This window comes from Hyperoodon ampullatus (assembly GCF_949752795.1).
Source record: "Hyperoodon ampullatus genome assembly, chromosome: 15".
Taxonomy (NCBI): Eukaryota; Metazoa; Chordata; class Mammalia; order Artiodactyla; family Ziphiidae; genus Hyperoodon; species Hyperoodon ampullatus.
Window position 1 is genome coordinate 82,157,330 of NC_136928.1, and position 21,000 is coordinate 82,178,329.

Consider the following 21,000-nt stretch of genomic DNA (forward strand, 5'->3'; position numbering starts at 1 on the left):
GGACCGAGGGCGGAGGGCGGACCGCGTGTCCAGCCTTGTGCAGGGTGTGCTGTCGGGACTCGAGGCCTGGTGCCGCCAAGAGCTTGGGCCACAGCGACCCTGGACACGGCCGGGAGGAGTGGCGAGGCTCCGGCGGGCTGGGGCGCGGCCTCCGGGAGCGGCCCTCACGGCTAGCGCACCGCACGGAGCCGCCCTCCTTGTTCCTGCCCGGGGCGGGGCCTCAGACACCAGTGCTTAGACTTCGCCTGTTTCCTTACTTAACGCCAAAAAACACATTTCCTAGATGTGCAGAGCAAACACTTGGGCAGAACCCTTAAAGCTTGGCTGCGCAGTTCCTCCTCCTCTGCGCAACCTGCTCCCACTCTGTACACCTGCAGCTCTGAGTTCTTTCTTCCCCGGACAGTAGGAGGGGCTCACGAGGAGGGGGCGCTGACCGCACTGTTCGCAGGAGTGACGCCGCTCTGCTCTTCCTTCCAGGATAAGAAACTGGACAAGCAGTTTGAATCGCTGTCTCTGTTCCACCCCAGTGTAAGTATCTCTCACGAGTCGTTCTCAGTTGTGTTTTCTTTTTTTAAGTTTCTGCTTTATAACAAAGTGAATCAGTTATACATACACGTCTGTTCCCACATCCCTTCCCTATTGCGTCTCCCTCCCTCCCACCCTCCCCATCCCACCCCTCCAGGCGGTCACAAAGCACCGAGCTGATCTCCCTGTGCTCTGCGGCTGCTTCCCACTATCTATCTACCTTACGTTTGGTAGTGTATATATGTCCATGCCTCTCTTTCCCTTTGTCACAGCTTACCCTTCCCCCTCCCCATATCCTCAAGTCCGTTCTCAAGTAGGTCTGTGTCTTTATTCCCGTTTTACCCCTAGGTTCTTCATGACATTTTTTTTTTTTAGATTCCATATATATGTGTTAGCATACGGTATTTGTCTTTCTCTTTCTGACTTACTTCACTCTGTAGGACAGACTCTAGGTCTATCCACCTCATTACAAATAGCTCAGTTTCGTTTCTTTTTATGGCTGAGTAATATTCCATTGTATATATGTGCCACAGCTTCTTTATCCATTCATCCGATGATGGACACTTAGGTTGTTTCCAGCTCTGGGCTATTGTGAATAGAGCTGCAATGAACATTTTGGTACATGTCTCTTTTTGAATTATGGTTTTCTCAGGGTATATGCCCAGTAGTGGGATTGCTGGGTCATACGGTACTTCTATTTGTAGTTTTTTAAGGAACCTCCATACTGTTCTCCATAGTGGCTGTACCAATTCACATTCCCCCCAGCAGTGCAAGAGTGTTCCCTTTTCTCCACACCCTCTCCAGCATTTATTGTTTTTAGATTTTTTGATAATGGCCATTCTGACTGGTGTGAGATGATATCTCATTGTAGTTTTGATTTGCATTTCTCTAATGATTAGTGATGTTGAGCATCCTTTCATGTGTTTGTTGGTCATCTGTATATCTTCTTTGGAGAAATGTCTATTTAGGTCTTCTGCCCATTTTTGGATTGGGTTGTTTGTTTTTTTGCTATTGAGCTGCATGAGCTGCTTATAAATTTTGGAGATTAATCCTTTGTCAGTTGCTTCATTTGCAAATATTTTCTCCCATTCTGAGGGTTGTCTTTTGGTCTTATTTATGGTTTCCTTTGCTGTGCAAAAGCTTTGAAGTTTCATTAGGTCCCATTTGTTTATTTTTGTTTTTATTTCCATTTCTCTAGGAGGTGGGTCCAAAAGGATCTTGCTGTGATTTATGTCATAGAGTGTTCTGCCTATGTTTTCCTCTAAGAGTTTGATAGTTTCTGGCCTTACATTTAGGTCTTTAATCCATCTTGAGCTTATTTTTGTGTATGGTGTTAGGGAGTGATCTAATCTCATACTTTTACATGTCCCTGTCCAGTTTTCCCAGCACCACTTATTGAAGAGGCTGTCCTTTCTCCACTGTACATTCCTGCCTCCTTTATCAAAGATAAGGTGACCATATGTGCGTGGGTTTATCTCTGGGCTTTCTATCCTGTTCCATTGATCTCTCTCTCTGTTTTTGTGCCAGTACCACACTGTCTTGATTACTGTAGCTTTGTAGTATAGTCTGAAGTCAGGGAGCCTGATTCCTCCAGCTCCGTTTTTCGTTCTCAAGATTGCTTTGGCTATTCGGGGTCTTTTGTTTTTCCAAACAAATTTTGAAATTTTTTGTTCTAGTTCTGTGAAAAATGCCAGTGGTAGTTTGATAGGGATTGCATTGAATCTGTAGATTGCTTTGGGTAGTAGAGTCATTTTCACAATATTGATTCTTCCAATCCAGCAACATGGTGTATCTCTCCATCTATTTGTATCATCTTTAATTTCTTTCATCAGTGTCTTATAATTTTCTGCATACAGATCTTTTGTCTCCTTAGGTAGGTTTAGTCCTAGATACTTTATTATTTTTGTTGCAGTGGTAAATGGGAGTGTTTTCTTGATTTCACTTTCAGATTTTTCATCATTAGTGTACAGGAATGCCAGAGATTTCTGTGCATTAATTTTGTATCCTGCTACTTTACCAAATTCATTGATTAGCTCTAGTAGTTTTCTGGTAGCATCTTTAGGATTCTCTATGTATAGTATCATGTCATCTGCAAACAGTGACAGCTTTACTTCTTCTTTTCCAATTTGGATTCCTTTTATTTCCTTTTCTTCTCTGATTGCTGTGGCTAAAACTTCCAAAACTATGTTGAATAAGAGTGGTGAGGGCTTCCCTGGTGGCGCAGTGGTTGAGAGTCCGCCTGCCGATGCAGGGGACACGGGTTCATGCCCCGGTCCGGGAAGATCCCACATGCCGCGGAGCAGCTGGGCCCGTGAGCCATGGCCGCTGAGCCTGCGTGTCCGGAGCCTGTGCTCCGCAACGGGAGAGGCCACAACAGTGAGAGGCCCGCGTACCGCAAAAAAAAAAAAAAAAAAAAGAGTGGTGAGAGTGGGCAACCTTGTCTTGCTCCTGATCTTAGTGGAAATGGTTTCAGTTTTTCACCATTGAGGACGATGTTGGCTGTGGGTTTGTCATATATGGCCTTTATTATGTTGAGGAAAGTTCCCTCTATGCCTACTTTCTGCAGGGTTTTTATCGTAAATGGGTGTTGAATTTTGTCGAAAGCTTTCTCTGCATCTATTGAGATGATCATATGGTTTTTCCCCTTCAATTTGTTAATATGGTGTATCACATTGATTGATTCGCATATATTGAAGAATCCTTGCATTCCTGGAATAAACCCCAGTTGATCATGGTGTATGATCCTTTTAATGTGCTGTTGGATTCTGTTTGCTAGTATTTTGTTGAAGATTTTTGCATCTATGTTCATCGGTGATATTGGCCTGTAGTTTTCTTTCTTTGTGACATCCTTGTCTGGTTTTGGTATCAAGGTGATGGTGACCTCGTAGAATGAGTTTGGGAGTGTTCCTCCCTCTGCTATATTTTGCAAGAGTGTGATCGGTTGTGTTTTGAGGCCTGCTGAGGAGAGACCTGCACTGGCCTCCCCAGCAAGAGCCACCAGCCTTTCCAGTGGCGCCTTCTCTGGCTGGAAGGCCCTGTTGTAGCAGGAGGGATCTAGGTTGGATGCTAAGGTCACTTCTCATGACAGTGACAGTGAACGTTTGCTTGTCACTTGGATGGAGACCGAAAGCAGCACCGGTGCCCTCCCCGCAGCCCTGAGTGGTCAGCTGTTCAGCACGGGCTTAATTAACACTGAGAGAGCTTTTCCTGTCTTGGGATCCTGACAGCGTTGTTTCTCATGAGTCTCCTTTGGGTCTTCAAATGGTGGCGTGTCAGGACTTGAATGCCAACAGCTCGACTCGCTTCTCGGGGTGCCTTCCCCAGCATGGGGATCAGGGCGTCAACAGGCGCAGCCGTCTGTTGGGTGAGGCTGGGACTGTGGGACCTGGGGTGCACCTACTCTGTGTCTTTTCAGAACGTTGAGATGCTGAGCAGCATGGATTCCGCGTCAGTTCGCGTCATCAAGCCCTTTCCTGCACCCCTGACCCCGGGCCGCCTACAGCCCCTGCAGCCCGCCCCTGCGGTGCCCCCCGCCCCTGCGGTGCCCCCCGCGCCTTCGGTGCCCGTGGCCCCAAAGCTAGACCACCAGCGGATGGACACCATCCAGGAGGACCCCAGCACGGACTCGCACGCCGAGGAGGACGGCTTCGAGAAGGACCCCTTCCCAAATAGCAGTGCGGCCGCCAAATCGTTCGAGGATCTCACAGACCATCCGGTCACTAGAAGCGAAAAGGCCTCGTCCTTTAAGCTGCAGCGTCAGAACCGCATTGACAGCAAGGAAACTGAGTGCTAGTTCAGGACCGCATCCCGAGCTCTCTGACTTCCGTGTGCAGAATATTTTTATAGATTTGACCTCAAATCACTGCATAGTTTTTGTGAAGATTTGGGAGAAAAAAGGAAGTGACTTCACAGCAGATGCCGGTCATGTGTTTGGACTTCCTTCGCATACGTAATACTTGTGTGGTCAGGCCCTGTTCCTTCTGAAGAGGTAAGGTGAATCTAGCTTATTTTGAGGCTTTCAGGTTTTAGTTTTTTTGATCTTTTAGATATCCTTCAACCTCTGACGCAAAAGCAGAAACTACAGCTGGATTAGGTTATGAATATTTACATTTTTGTAAATTAACTTTTTATATTGAGAACGGCACTGATTAGGGAGATGATCAGTTTTTTTTTTAAACACTGTAATGATCCAGTGAACATAACGAGGCATTCAGCCGTTTCTTGTGAGGATAACTGGAACACAGGACGGATTGATTTATTCTTTTGCCTTCAAGACAAAGGGAGATAAAACCAGTGTATACACTGTCTCCAAAATGTGGGTTCTGTTTCTAGGTATTACCTAGAACTTGTAGCAGAAGAAGGGAATTACACTGCTAAATTTAGGGATAAGTTGGGTTAATGTTTCTTAATTCTAAGTTAAGAATTTCTAAATGTCTAGAATTAAAACAATCTAGCTTATAGTGAGGGTTACAAATTGTAGCCCAATGAATCTACAGAATTCTGCCATTTTAGGACCCTAGATAGCAGGCAGGCAGTTTTTGTGTGTTTCTGAAGTATCTTCATGTATCAATACTGTCACCATCCTCTTAAAACATTCACCATTCAGAAAGCCTGAACTACTTCAGAATAAGAGAGTTATGGTCGCCTCTTCTCAAACACTCGTGGCCAGGAGCGCACAGGAGATGGTTTCTGCCAAAAGAACCGGGTGTGATGTGCTGGCCTGGGGCTTTCTCCCCACACAGCTGATTGCTAGAAACCCTTGGTATTGACCCACGTTACTTCTTGATCTAGTGCTTCAGTATGGTCTGCATCTACTGTGTGAAGGATAGAAACCATCAGGTTGAATTCTGATTTCCTTTTAAAAGCTTCTTTCCCCTGCTAAGTACTGAAATGTGCTCACCAGTGAACACATTTTAACTGAGATAACTTGTAAGCTTTGAGAGCAATCAACCAAACCTGTGACAAATCGTATCTTTTTTTCTAAGGATGTTCGTTATGCAGATACCTGTTACACTAATACTTGAACTTGTACCTTGTGGTATTTGCTGTCTTTTAACTAGTCATAATATTCTTATATCGTAGATAACACTCTTGCAATCTGATATAAGGTGAGTGGGGTGTGTGGGTGTATGTTATGAGAGTGAAATGGTTCCCAGCTGAATGTAAGAAACCATTTTTTATAAAATAGTGACTTTTTAAAAAACCAACACTGTCTTTACCTTTTTTCCATTTATAAAATTAACAAGCTGCTCAGGGTATATTTTGTAGCTGTGGCACTGATGACACCTGCATCAATCAATAAATATTTATTATCAAACCACGATGTACCTAGGTACAAAGCTGTCCTGAAAAATGCCAATGCTTTTATTAATCTTGGTGGCGGATGTTTGTGATTTTTATTGAAGGGTCATGAGCAAAGTTTTAAACTTGAGAAAAGAATCTCTGACCACTTATCTTGGGGTCTTTGTGCACTGGCGACTTCCTGTTCTGTAGATGAACAGCTGGACTTGGGTGTCTGTGACTAGCCATCCCCATCTCCCAGAAGACTCAGTTCCGGTTTTGCTTCTGCTATGTCTCGCCAGTAGGGAAGAAGCAAAGGCAGGGAAGAGACTTTCTTCTCTATCAAAGGCCAAAGATGGGAGAACAAAAACTCATTTCCTTTTGGTGATAAATGTAGTCCGTCTGACAAATAGGAAGAAAAGTCCTGTAAGGGGAAGAGAACGCAGTTAAAGGGGTGGCTGGTCTCCCAGCTGTGGCCCCAGGCAGCGAGTCCCCAGCCTGAACAGCAGCCTCTGGTGCTGCGTTAGCTCATCAAATGCTCCCACGCCCTTTGTGGAGGGACAGTGCCTGCTAATGACACACGGAGCGTCACAGAACCTCACACCATTAATGAGCGCCTGAGCCGAAGTGTCCTTCCAGGTCAGCAGACGGAAGAAGATCAATGAGTGGGTATAGCACATTGATGTAGCCAACAAAGTGAAAAATCTGTTACAAGGGCTCAGCGCCCAGTGTGTCAAATTGTTTGACTCTTCTCAGTCTAGGAATTAAATTGACAGGCACAGTATTAGATGAAAAGACTGTGTACCGTCCAGAGTCCAGACGCCCCACCCCTGGAGCCCCTTCTCCTCTGGGAAAGAATCCTTTCCTTACGCGGGAGCTCCGCCCATCCCCCATCCCCGTTAGAACCTGGAGCTGGTTCATGACTTGCAGACAAGGGATTCGGATTAGCAGCACTCCTCTCGGGCCTCAGTTTTCTCATCTCTGCTGTGTTTCTGAGGTCAGATGATCGCTGAGGAAGACCTTCCCAGCTCTGGACTCCTAATACGCTAAGTCAGTCTAAAAGGACTTTCAAAGAGCCACTAGCCCAGCAGTCTGCAGTTTCCTTTTCTCTAGCAGCATTACTTTTCCAAACCATCTCAGGTGGAAGCGTAATGCAGACAAAAACACAGCTCTTGGTGCTGTCTCAGTGGTCAAGTGGCCAAGCCTGCTCCCCACCTGGGAACGCACAAGGTGGGTCAAGTCCAGTCAGGGTGGAGAGGAACACAGACACGGCCTTCTCGTCTGCGGTGGGATTGCTGGGTCCCACATAAGCGCACGTTTACTTAACTGTACAGGAGGCTGTCATGCTGTTTTCTGGGGTGGCTGTGTCGTTCTGCACGGGAACTGGCTTTTTACCTTTTATATTTGTAAGTGGGCTTTCTGGCTTTAAACCAATTAGAACTCCGTACCTCAAAGTATGAATTTTAGTTAATACCATATTCTACTTAAAGCCATTGTTTTGCCTCTTTTAACTTTCCCCCTCTCCATATTACAAAACTTGGCCTGGATGTTCTTAAATATGAACCATTTATTGCTCATTCATTCCACTACATGCCAACTCCTATTAAAGGGGTTCCCAGAGCACGGTGCCAACTGCTGGGTGCCGGTACAGAACCCGGCCAAGCAAGGTGCTGGGTCTGCAGGCGGTCCTGGAGCCCCTCCACTCCAGCCAACGTTTTCATTCCATTTGGTGACAAGGACAACTGTCTGACCCACTCGGAGCTGCTCCAGGCAGACGGTGCACAGCGCGGTCACTTCTGTGGGATCCTACTCACCCGACAGGACCGAGCATGCCACTCTACCTGACTGTCCTTCTGCATCAGGGTCCACAGGTCAAGTGCATCAATCCCACAGTCTTGGGCTACTTGTAAACACGCCCTGGCATATTCACCAACGACCGAGTTGAGGCGATTTAACTTGCACCCTATTGAGAAGAGAAAATCCACTGTGCAACTGATAAACCCAAGTGCTGGTCTTTGTGCAAGTTCTACTACCTGGAGGGTTTCTCAGTTCAAGTGAACGGGCGTGTGCTTACAGACCCGAAGTGGGCCAGCCATAGGGCTTGGGGGACACAAGGACGGGCCTCACGGGTCACTAGTGTGCTGCTCTCCCCAGCACAGGACCAAGGACGACGGGGATGAGGGGCCACAGAGGGCATTTAGAGGACACCGAATAGACACAGAGGCAGAAAAGGCGGGGGGAGCTGAGCGGCTTGGCTAGAGGGCAGGCCAGAGGCGAATGGAGTTGGGCAGGTGACTGCTATGGGGTACGGTGGGGAGGACCGCTGGGCTCAGGCCCCTGAGTTATGTGTAATGAGAAGCCACAGCCATGTAGTGGAAAAGTTCACTTGTAGACTTTGGACCAGAGAAGGCGAGAGCTGGAAGGGAGCACAGAGGTCACTCAGGCCAGCCTGGGGGTCAGCAACCTTTCTCTGCCACGGGCTGGACAGGAGACACGCTTTACAGGCAACTATTCAGCCCTGCCGTCACAGCTCCAAAGTAGCCACAGACAACATGTAAACCATGGGCCTGGCTGTCATCCAGTGAAACTGTATTTGTGGTAGGCGACGGGGCCACCACAGTGCGGGGATTCTCACACTCAGTTACAACAGGATCACCGGGAGGGTGCACTGGGCTGCTCCCCTAGACTTCTGCTTCCACAGGCCTGGGATGAGTCCAAGAATCTGCACTTCTACCAAGTTCCCAGATGACGCTGATCTGCTAACCTGGGACCACGGGAGAACCATGGGTGGTCCAAAGTCATGAACCTGGCTAAAACTAGAGTGATACAGCAGGACTCATTACACGCACGTCTACAAGAGTGCAACAGTCTCATGAGACGTGCCCGCCGCATTCTAGATACAGATTTTTCTATTCTATTATAGTCCATTAAAAAAATGTCACAACTCACTTGGTTTCACGATCCACGCATGGGCTGTGACCTGCCACGTGAGCAGCACTGAGCTCCGGCTGCGCTCCTCTGCCCGTCCAGGCTCAGCGTGAATGTTTCCTGGAGCGACTTTCTACCTCACAAGCGATCATTATGACCTAAAATCGCCCTTGATGATGCCCACGGGGGTCCTCCCTTTGCTCTCTGGAGCTGACAGCACGGCGTTCCGTCCTCTTTACGTGACGGCGCCCTGCGAACATGTGATGACAGCTGGCCTAGCTTCCTTGCTAGCCCAACAGCAGGAACGGGGTTCTAGTCATCTCTGTATCCTGCACACCTAGCCAGGTCCTGGTATAGCACATAAAGGTGCCAAGATGCATAGCTGGTGGGGACAGGACGGGAGCCAGAACCCTGGCGCGGGCGAGCCCTGGAGCAGCCTCCCGTCACTCAACCACCAGTGACGCTGGCAGCACCCCTGCGCTTGAGCGCGCGTGCCGGTGAGCCTGCAGAGGAGCCCTGGATCTGGGTGAAAGGTCCCACTGCCGAAGGCAGGCTCCCAGGTGAGGCGAGGCAGCGGAGAAAGGGCCACGTGCAGGCGGAGATGGGCAAAGCGACCTCCCCCTGCCGTTCAGAAGTCAGGAAAACACCCCGACTGTGGATGGCAGCGTCAAAGTGCAGCCAGCCCGAGCCTCAGCGCCACGCGGGAGCTGCAGCCCCTGGCTGCTCAGCACGCTCCCTGGTGGCCTCCTGTGCACCCCGGAGTCGGGCAAATACCAGGCCCGGGGCCTGACTCACGCACGGCCAGAATCCTTTTCTGTGTCACGCTACGACATGCCGGGAGCTCTGCTCTAACTTCTGTGACTAAAGCAGACAGACGGGAACCCACAGGCCCCCAAGGAGCCGAGGCCCCAGGCTGGAGACCAGGTCCCACCTGCTGCGCCCGCGCTCACCTTGCCCGAGGCACTCCTGTCCCCACGCGGCCTCACAGAGCGGCGGCGGCGTGATGAAGATGAGCCTGCTCTCGGGCACGTCCACAGACTGCAGGTAGCGCACCATGGCCGTCAGGTTCGCCGCGTACTCCTCCAGGGGGACGTGCTGCTTGGGGTTCTCACCTGTTCGGGAGGAACGCGGACACTTGAGCCCAAATGCAGATGTGCTGTAAGTGATGGCAGTTAAGGTTAACGCACATTCACAAGTGGGCCTAACTCGTGACGTCGCTGGGGAACCGTTTAGCGCCAAGTGCAGAAAGGGAAGAGGGAAGAGTTCAAGTACAGAGTCCTACATAAAACAGACTCCGAAGGCTCCGGCTCGGGGCCTTGTAAGCACTCTTGTCTTTCCTCCGTTACTGGGCATGTGGTTCTTAGTCAATTAGGCTGAATTTGTTAAGAAGTAAGACCGCTGAGCAGTGAGCCTGCCCAGGTTCTGGCCCGGCTTTGTCACTGGCCAGCCACGTGCCCTCGGACAAACGATCAGCCTTTCTGTACCTCCGTTTCCTTGTTGGTAAAACGAGGATGACAATAGGGTCCACCTCACAGGGTGGCTGTGAAAATTACATCAGCGGAGTGTGAAAGGCACTTAGAGCAAGGTGCCTGCCGGGAAGGAAGCCCTCAATAAATAAGCAACAGCTAACGTCACTGCAAAGGATTCCTTCTAGACAGGCTCACACACGGCTCCCTGCAGGCCATGTGCAAACCACACGTAAGTATAATCTAGGAGGAAAGTAACAGCACTCATGATGCTGCCACCCAGAAGACCCCTGCTGGCACTTGGTCATATACTTCTTTCCAGTCTTTTCCATGCAGATATGGAGACTTAAAAAAAAAAAAAAAAAAGGAGGGATCACACTGAAGATAAACGACCATACTGTGCTTTTTTCACATAACATTATGAGCATTTCTGTACCTACAAACAGTCCTCAAAAACATGGTGTTTAGTTGTCGGGTGACCACAACAGATGCTTCTGTTACCTTATTGTGCAGCATTCTAATTTTTTGCTATTATAAATAACAGTGCATAGAAATCTTTACACATATACCCGGCTGCATTACATACTAGGTGTTTCCTTAGGCTGGGTTTCTAGATGAGGGAAGTCTCTAGGGAAGCTTTCCAGAAAGGTTTCAAGTTTTCCCACCAGTACCGTAAGAGTGCCTGTTTTCCACACTTGTCAGCTGTAAGTATTACTGCTTGAAACCATGGATTTGAGAGTCAAAAAACCAAAACTCCTTGTTTTTTTCATTTTGTGGATAACAGACGTTTTTACACATTTTCAAACGTGTACTGGCTACTAAGTTTCTCCTGTTGCGATTACCTCTTCCTGCCTTTGCCTATTTTTTAAACTGGAGTTAATACTTTTCTTAATTGATTTCTACATTAAAGACATTAACCTTTTGTCTCATGCTTTTGCAAACATTTTCCTTCATGTGTCATTTTCTTTTTTTAATAGTGTTTCTGACATAGCTAATTTATTTCACAAATCTATTTTTTCCTTTGCAGTTTCCTCCACTGCAAGTTCCTCTAAGTTTTTATACTTAGAAAGTATTTCTCCTTGTCCTAAACTGGATAGAAATTCACCTGTTTGGAAACTTCTGGGTTTTTTTGGAGAGCTTGGTCTCCACCGACACCTGTGGTCTCTGATCTCACAGGCGCCAGACTTGCTTGCATCACAGTCGGCAGCTGTCGCTTCCTTCCCTCCTCTCCAGCCTCACCTGAGAGGCCCGGCCGTGTGCCTGTTAATAGCAGACGTCACGTGCCGGGGGTGGGGCACGGGAGAAGCCTCTGGAAGCTGACTACTCTTCTCCTGTACGCCGAGCAGAAGGCTCTCCTTTCACGAGTAGGAAAGGAAGAGAGGCCGGTGCCTCTAGTCACAGCAGCAGTTCTTCCAAAAATACGGAGACACGTCTCCTGTTCAGACCTGCTTCCCACCGCCCAGGAGTCAAGCCTGTGCTGGGTCAGGGCTGCTGCTGCCCTGAGCTGCCCTTTCTCCATCAGTGTGAGTCACACGGCAAGGTGTCCAGTTTGACCTCTGCTGCCAACTACATCAACTACAGAGAAAGAAACATTAGAAATTGAGCACAGCACTACTGGACTCTAAAAACAGATGAAAAAAGTATATAAATTTAAGTTTGCTGTAACGAAAAAAACAATTAAAACTGAACTAGGAAAACAAGAATGCCTTTACCTTTTAGCGCACTGTCATTGGCACCAAAGAAAATTGTAACTGCTACTGGGCTGTCCAAACTGTTCCCCTTCCGGATTAGCCTCGGGAGGATAATTTTCGCCCATCTGGTATTGTAACCTGAAAATCCACGATTCAGAACATCGCATTTTCTGAAATGAAAAATTTTTAAAGATGAATTGTAGGGACTTCCCTGGTGGCGCAGTGGTTAAGAATCCGCCTGCCAATGCAGGAGACACGAGTTCAAGCCCTGGCCCGGGAAGATCCCACATATCGCGGAGCAACTAAGCCCGTGCGCCGCAACTACTAAGCCTGTGCCCTAGGGCCCGAGGGCCACAACTACTGAGCCCACACGCCACAACTACTGAAGCCCACGCGCCTAGAGCCCGTGCTCCGCAACAAGAGAAGCCACCACAATGAGAAGCCCGCGCACCACGACGAAGAGCAGCCCCTGCTCGCCACAACTAGAGAGAGCCAGCGCGCAATGAAGACCCAATGCAGCCAAAAAAATAAATTAATTAAAAAATAAAATTAAAAAAAAAGATGAATTGTGAGCAAAGAACTATTTCTGGTCGCCTGTAGACAACCTTCCGTGTGGGAGGGTATGCTTGGGCTCACAGTGCCCACTCTGTGCCACGGCCCTGCCGCTGCCCAGGTGTCACTTTGGTAAGATCAGAGCAGCAGCAGAGTTGAGGCATGTTCGTTCCCTTCGTGGTTCCAAGATGTAGCAAGTCCATCCCATTCCTCGACGAGAGAGGTTACGAATAATAATGAACAGAGGGGCTATGCAGACTAGCTGATTTCATGCATGGTCGGGGTACTTTTGAAATGGAAGCAGGCAGGTATTAAAGGTAGAAAGGCACTAATAAGCTGGAACTCTAATGGGATAAGCGTACATGGAATTCCTGAGACTTATTTTACAGACCGTTTTTTAAGGGGAGGTTTAGGTTTACGGAAAGACTGAGCAGAGGTACAGACTTCCCCTAACCCCCAGCCCCCCTCCCCGACGACCTATACCACCCACCAGTGGGTGCATTTGTTACAGGTGACAAACTGCACTGACACACGGTTCTCATTATTACCCGGTGGTTTTGATTCAGTAGTTTTAGTAAATATGTATTAGTTGTGTTTCAGTTTAAACCAGTTTAATGGGCATTTTATTCCTTCTTAAAAATATATGATTTGATTCACAGTACTGTATCGTATACTGAAAAAAACAAACTATGGAAATTGAGCTGGCTGCCTGCGTTAGAATCCCAGCTCCAACACTGAGTAGCTGTGATTTCGGGCAGGTTTGTAGATGTTTCAAGTTGTCCACTAAAAACAATTTTTTTCCCAATGAATCTCCGAGTTCAATTGATGGTTAGCAAACTGATGTGGTTAATTTTGGTGTACGGTTCAAATTCCTACATATAAGCAACTAAGCAGAGAAGCTAGGGCACCAAGAAATAACTGCAGGCCAAAGGCCAAGCACCGGAGGCCAAAGAACAGCAGGAGGCTCTCAGCATTTATAAGCCTTGGGGGCAACAAAATTTCAGCCACATTTATTTCTAAGTGTGGTTCTCGTGTTTTTACTGTGTAACGATTACAAAATGCTGACTAGCCATTTTAAAGCCTCTACCCAGAATACTTTAAAATGGAACACTCTAGAATTTTGACAAGTCTGTCTTATATCCATCTAGTGGTTCAGTCACATACGGCAGCACTTTAAAAAGCAAGAGGCAGGTGGAGTGGCTGGGCCCGTGAGCCGTGGCTGCTGAGCCTGCGCGTCCGGAGCCTGTGCTCCGCAACGGGAGAGGCCACGGCAGTGAGGGGACCGCGTACCGCAAAAAAAAAAAAAAAAAGCAAGAGGCAGAACAGCTCCCTCCCTGAGGCCTGTGCGCTGTGGCAGTGACCAGTGACGCAGAGCAGCCAGTGCCTGGATCTCGCTGCCCTCGACTGGCAAGGAGGCCTTGACAACTTACTTAGTTTCTCCGTGCCTCAGTCTTCCCAGCTGTAAGAGGTGAACACTAATACCCAATCTGCTAGGATACGTGAAAATTAAAAGTAATGTAGTGGCCAGATACGTACAAGGAGCTCAATAAATGCCAGCCATTATAGATTAAAATATATATATATATATATATCATTATTATAAGGCTGTGAACCAAAAAAACTGCTAGTGAGGCCCATGGTTGAAAGTGTTAAAGTTCCCTTCTGAAAGGGGAAGAATATCTGAATTTCTCTGGATTGAATAACATAATAATAGTGCCCAAGTTATTCAAAAGGCTGGAAGAAACTGGAGAATTAAGAAAGGTTTTTCATGAATTCTTGGCTAATAAGAGGTATTTAAGTCCAGATGAAGTTGGGAAAAAGATAGAAATTAACTAAAAGATTCCTTCCAGAACATCCAGGCTCTGTAAGATTGATTGCCTTCCAGAAAAAAAGTAAATTAGGTTTTTATAAACAGGCAAGAGCATATCTTTAAAAGCAAACAGAAGCATTTAAAAACTGAAAAAGGTGAGTTTTTTCTAACCTTTCAAATAAGGATTTCTGGTTAAAGAAATACTTGGATAAGGCTAAAAAAAGACTGATGAAAATATATCAGTAAATTAAAAGCATTTAAGTGGATTTAAGAATGGTTAAAATGCTGTTTGTACTGAGTATACAAAGATCTTATTTAAAGCTAAAACTTAAGGACGTCACTATGGGACACAATTGCATATTTTAAATTTATTGCTCTCCACGGAGGCAGTAAAGGGCAGTCACAGTAAGGTGACTCTTAATAACCCTCAAACTTGGAAGTTAGGTGAAATTAAAACACTGAATCAAGTCAGTTCTGGGCCTTGCACGTGGCTGAAGCAGACAGTCGGGGCCTGGGTCTGCAGAAGATTCACCCCAGCGTCAACGTGGCTGAAGACCACGTTCCTCCGAGGGGCAGCCTTCGGTGTGGGACAAAGGGCGGCGCTGCCGGCACAGAAAGCGGGGGGCTGGGCTGGAGCTGCGGCCCCTCTGCCGCGCGCCCCTCCCGACACGGCCTCCTGCTTTCTCCCGTGGGCCTGCCTGGTGGAAGGTGGGCGCGCCCGCCCGCCCACGGGAGGCGCCGCGGTGCCACTCTGGTTCACAACGGGCTCTCGCGGGCTTGGCCGCGGGCAGTGAGCCCAGGAGGGGGGAGGCGGGACTCACCCAGCTGAGGCCTCCCGGCGGCCGCTGGGTTTCGTGCCTGCTGTCACAAGATGCTTTTAAGAGTGACACAGATAAAGCCTAACAGACCACACAGTCTACAGCTTCATCTTTTCCTATAATGACTCTCAATTCTGAAAAATAACTACTTGCTAATTAAATGGTCTTCTAGCAATCACACCTGTAATCAATTCTGACAAGATTTTAGTACGAACATCATTATGTACTGCAGAAACATTTGCGATGCCTGCAGTTTTTCAGGCCATTTGAATAATTATTTGGCTTTTCCATATCTTCTATTTGATCAGAAAAGGTTAATGGACTAATTAAACAGGTACTGAATTATTAAAAAAAAAAAAAGAGCCAGCACTTATGGAGCACTTCTCACGGGCCAGGCGCTGGACTAAGCAGCGCACAGCAGCCGACTCACCCTCCGACAGGAGAGCCGGGCCCTTGTCATCCCAGAGCCGGAGGATCCTGGGCTCTGGGGCCCGGCCACCTGACACTTCTGAGCTGTGTGACTCTGTTATCTACCTCTCTCCACCTTATTTTTCTCAGCTGTAAGATGGATAGGAGGATGATAAATCACTGTATTACTGGGCAGTTGTAGAGATTAAATGAGACTATAAACATGAAGTATTTTAAAGTCACTGGCACCTGAACTGGAACACTGTTTCCCTTTTAATGATTTCCATTTGGCAAATGGAATACCAAAATCATCACTATTTTTTTATTAATCTGATATATTTTAAAATATTTTTTATATAGCTGATATCTTTTATAAAGAGAATCTGGGGGGGAAAATCTCTATCCAAAAATGAATCCAACTTTGGTTTTAGAATATACTTTGTATTCTTTCAACTGAACTCCCTGCTAATTATTTAAATCGTACCCACCATAACTGAAAAAGAACTTGTCTTGTTTAGAGAGTGAACAGCTGTATTTTTGGATCCAAGCCCCTAATACATTTTACAACCTTTAGGGTTTGGTTTCATGAGGCGGCAAAGTTTTAACTGAACCTCAGTGCTGCGCTTCTCTCCCCCAACCCCTTATATACACTAACTAGGAAAGGCCTGCAAAGACAAAAACGGAGGAACTTACTGTTTCAAACTGCATCATTCACTCTCTTCTCCATCAATAAACACTCAAGTAGGAATCTAGAAACTATTCTCACCTGACCAGCTTGTCAGCCAGTGATGCTCCCCAGCCACCCTGCTGGAAAGAAAACTGAAGAAAGAAAAGCCCATTACTCTTTATCAATGTAATTAGGACACATCGCTCAGCAACGCCCCTCTTGTTTTCTCTCTGTACTCCCTGACTTCTCGGCCTTCACCATTTGCTTTGCTCCGAGGTCGTTTTAGGGATTACTACAGCTACACCTCAGCAGCACGCTGGAAGCAAGAGGTAGTTTTCTTCCCTGTCAATTGGATTTGAGCCAATCACCTGCATTTTATTGAGACCTATATTAGACTCACTATCACCTGCATTTTATTGAGACCTATATTAGACTCACTGTTATCTAGAAAAGCTACTTAAATCTAGGTACAAGAGATGAAATCAACTGTATGTTCAGTTAGGAAGTGAAATCCACACTACACTACCTCTTCGTAGTTGAAAGACTTAATAAAGAATTTAATTACAGAACTCAGGGAGACTATTTTTTGATATACATTCCCATGGAACTTGGAGAGTCCTACTGCCCTAGATGCCTAAAAATAATGCTACCAATTGTTGGCATACACACAGAAAACTGGTTTAGGAAGTCATGTCTGAATGTGAGAAGAATAAAACAAAACAAAATTAAAAACACCATGGGAAGGTAATTTTTAAAATGTACTCCCCCTCCCTGAAGTAAGAACACCTATTTCTCCTTGAATGAGAGTTAAAATAATCTTGGCTGAAAAGGTGATCTGGGACCTGGGGCCCTCGGCTGCAGAGCCTTTGCCCCGGACCTACGTCTCCTCCTTCAGCAACAGAATACAAAGAAACGCCAAGGGACTAAACATAACTGCGTCCCTGCGCAGCTGGGGCAAATTATGGACAAGACACAAAAAAGGCCAAAAACCCAACTGCCACTTCTGAAGAGCAGAGAGTCAAAGCAGGGTCCTGCGCGCGCCCCCTGTGCTCAACACCGCCCGGGGGTGGGCGAAACACCTCAGCCGCCCCGCCGCCCGACCCCTGGACACACCCCAACCCTCACCCCATGTAAGGGACGAGCTCGCCCCCCACCGCTCGGGCCCCTTTTGGCGGGGGCGGGGGGGCGGGGAGCGAGCAAGGGAACCTGTTACTTGTTTTCGCTCCCCTCCTGCAGCTGCAGGAGCCCCAGTCAAGCCCCGCCTGAATTTCTGGACTGGCCTCTTCGCCATTTCTACTGATTGGGGAGGCCAAGAACCCTGGTCGGTATCACTTGGCCGCATCTCATTCAGGAGAGCGGCGAGATGTTCCATCAGAGGAAGCACGGGGGGTGAGTGTTTTCCGCATGGAATGGGAGGTACGAAACTGCGGGAAGTGCTTCAGGCGCCGCCGGGATCTGTGCAAGGTGACGCCCTAGGAAGCTCCGCGTGGCACACAAAGCACTGTTCCCGCTGTGAGCAAATTCAAAGTACCTTTCAGGGAAAAGGACAACAGCCACTGACCGGGAAGACACTACGATGAAAACAACGTGCCAGGTCTTCCCAAAATCCCTATGAAAAATGGCACAGAAAGGAAAGAGCGGCCAGCCCAGGCCCTGTCACTCGCAGCGCGTGGCGTGGACAAGTCCCTGAACTTCCCTACACTTCGTGTCATCCGTCAAACAGGCCCCCTAAGACTAAACGGAACGTGTGTCCAGTACTGCGAAGCCGCGCTGCCCTCCTGAAGATGTCACCCTCCCTGAAGCTACCAACACGGAGAAATGAACCACTGCCAGGGTGTCACGAAGGGGCCCTGGAGGCGGCGGGGACACGACGCTCTGTGAGCGTCCAGGCCTTGGGGAAGCGGGGTGCAGGGAGGCGGCCCCGACAACCTCGTAACAGTCGGGAGGAATGGGCCCCTCCCGCGCGGAGAGGAGAGCCAGGAATCACCGAAGAAGCCTGGCCCGCGGCTCTCGGCCAGGGTGCCGCCCCCCCGAGGGCGCGGCGAGGACGCCCAAGAGACCGGGCCACATGGGGGCCGAGCCGGGTTCCGCGGAATGGACGGCGCCGAGCGGCGGTACCTGGGTGATGGAGTCGCCGAAGAGCAACACCCGAGGCCAGAGCAAAGAGGTCCCGCACACCGCCGCCTCGCACAGCGCCATTGTCCCAGTAGCCGGGAGGCGGGGCCACGCCGGATATCCGGGCGAGGCGAATAGCGGGGGGCGGGGCAAGGCCGGATATCCGGGCGGGGCGAGCGGCCCGGAGGAGGGGCTTCCCGGGGGCGGGGAGGCGGAGGCGCCTGCGGAGTGCGACGCCTTCGCTCGTAGGCTGTCTTCGCCCGCTAGTTCTCTTTGCCGGGTCGCCCCGTAAGGGCTCCACTAGCAGGGCTCCTTCGGCGACCAACCGGTCACTTTTAAGACGTGCGATAGCTGTTGCTTCTTGGAAAGCTCATTTTTGTCCTTTACAAAAGCTTGGCCTCCTATGCATTCGGTTTTTGTTCACTTACCCGAGTCGTTAGATGCGGGGCGCGCGTGGCTACCCTGCCCTCGGGGAGCCCACCCGCCCTCTGGCCATTGTCGCCTGTCAGTTCCCCAGGTGGAAACCAACCCCGAAAGGAGAGCGATTTGGCGCTGCCACCAGATCCAGCATCACCCACCCCGCGAAGGTGGGTTCAGTTGTTTGAGCGAGTCGCAGGCACTTCCAAGGGGCTCGTTCATCACGCAGCCCTCTCTTGTTAAGTAAAATTAGGCCAAAGCATTTGTGCAGCGTTTTGACCTCAGTTAAAGAGAAGCTGACGACATTTGCTAAAGACAGTAAGGCCGACTATCCAGGAAGGACAGCGATGGTGGGCTTTCGCAGTAGGGGAGATTAAGGCTAAACCCTAAATACAAGAAAGAAAAGGGATTTATAGCCAAGGAGCAGGGTGAGGGGCCAGGGGAATGTAAAAGTACTAAGAGGCAGGGGAAATCTTTGCTAAACTGCCCTGACAGGGTTCTTGCTGACGGCAGGGCAGGGTGACATCAGGATGAGGAATTTGAGCCTCGACCCAAGGGGATCAGACCAAGAGGGAGGGAGTTTTGCTAAACCGCCTCAGCGGGATTCTTGCTACAGCTGGGCTGAAGGGGCCAAGGACAGGACCCAAGGTGGGGGGGCTTAGAGAGAAGACAGAAGAGCCTGGCTCAGGTTTGCTCAAGCACGCAATGAAGTGTGACAGCTGTGATAAAATCGAGCCAGAAGGAACAACTGAGCTTAAGGTGAAAACCAGAAGGGGAGCAGTGTGTGTTAGAACAGCTGCCGTTTCCGTGGCTTGGACGTAGGGTGTTGGGGGGAGAATGGCTGGAGCTGGAGAGGCAGGTAGGGTGATACAGAGCGGGACCCCGTCTTCAGGCTTCAACGATACTCAACTGGGAGCTTTAAGAATGTGCTGATAAAGGACCACCACTCTAGACCAACGAACAACACTTCTGATGGTAGGTCGTGGGCATCAGTACATTGTTAATGCTCCCCAGGTGATTCCAATATGCAGCCAGGGTAGAGAACCCCTGTTAGGCCAAGTTAAGGTGTTTGGATTTCATCCTAATTAATCACAGTAAAGAAGCCCTGAAGGATTTTCAGCTGGGAGGCTTTCAGCAGATCTGTTATTTCAGGAACCAGCTATAGGGAGAGGAGGAAGGGAGGCTGGGGCAGGAACCAGGGGGGAGAAGGTGACTTGGACTCCGAGCCCCAGTGGAGATAAGACGAGGACAGATTCAAGAGCAGATTCAGAATCCTTAACTGGACTCGGCCACCTCAGGGGGAGGGACCGGGAGAAAGGGCTTGGCCACTTCTGCTGTGTATAAACTGCGCGGTAAAGACATCCCAAGTGTGTAGTTTTTGTAACTTAATGTTTTAACGTCTATCATAACACACTCTTATATGACGCTTATAAAAGGTGACCCTTAGGCCTTTGGTTTGGGCCAAAAACAAAGTAGGGTATCTTATAGAAATAAAAGTATTTGGTTTCAAGTAAAAATTCAGATTCAGGCACCAAAGTGTGTCACCAAAGCACAGGGAAGGACGAAGCAGTGTCAGTGCCAGTTAGTGACCGGGGCTGACCGATGGCTTTAGCTTGACGGTGAGTGTAAGAGCTCTTCAGCGGCCCCTTCCCGTGCTTGTTCCCACCCCCTCTGCGGAGGGAGGAGCCAGACCCTTCACTGAAGTAGAGGCCAAAGCCGCCCCGGGCAGGCGACCTGCTCCCTCAGCACCCGGCACCCGACACTCCTGTGTCCAGTTACTTGCAAGTCTGAACTGCTCGCACTTGGAAGAAAATGGATTAATGATTAAGTTATACATGAAACGATTCAACACACATGACGAACCTTTGAACCTGAGTCATAAAAATTATATTTTGAGTATCTCTGAATTGAATGTAGACATTATACAAAGAAAATATTATTGAATCTCAAAAGTCCCAATTTTACAGACATATAAATTAAGGAATTTGTCAAGAATAATGGGAGGGAAGAAATAGAAAAAGGGCTTAAAACTTGAAGTGATAACATGTAATTATTAATTTAAATTCAGAAAATGGATATGAAAATTCAAACCATCACTCATTTCCTTCCTGAAAACGGACACTAGGACATTCTGTTTCAGCTGCTATGAGCAGACCTTAAAGGTTTCAGTGGGAGCTGCGTACAACCCTAGAAGCAGGATCAGTAACGGCAGTTTATTTAGCAGTGCTAGAATAATGGGCAAATTAGTTGGTAATTTAGCAGTATTCAAATAGGTGCTGGAATAAAGGCCATCTGCCATCAAAAGTAAATAGGCTGCCCCAGA

General features: G+C 48.4%; 2 protein-coding genes across 2 annotated transcripts in view; one reads left to right on the forward strand and one right to left on the reverse strand.

Moving 5' to 3' along the window:
- ADAM17 (ADAM metallopeptidase domain 17) overlaps window positions 1–4,318 on the forward strand; it is a gene marked incomplete at its 3' end in the record, with an annotated part of 53,165 nt that extends 48,847 nt beyond the window's left edge. Inside the window, exons 18-19 of the mRNA XM_079720453.1 lie at window positions 478–528; window positions 3,941–4,318. Coding sequence (XP_079576579.1) covers window positions 478–528; window positions 3,941–4,318 — 429 coding nt within the window. The remainder of the gene's footprint in view (window positions 1–477; window positions 529–3,940) is intronic.
- Window positions 4,319–4,924: 606 nt separating this feature from the next.
- Window positions 4,925–18,344, reverse strand: IAH1 (isoamyl acetate hydrolyzing esterase 1 (putative); the record flags this gene model as incomplete). The annotated part of the gene is made up of 6 exons (XM_079720808.1): window positions 4,925–6,229; window positions 7,647–7,768; window positions 9,684–9,845; window positions 11,912–12,060; window positions 16,245–16,297; window positions 18,264–18,344. 6 exons carry the CDS (start codon window positions 18,342–18,344, stop codon window positions 6,047–6,049), a joined length of 750 nt encoding a protein of 249 aa, XP_079576934.1. The 3' UTR covers window positions 4,925–6,046.
- Between the last annotated feature and the right edge of the window lie 2,656 nt (window positions 18,345–21,000).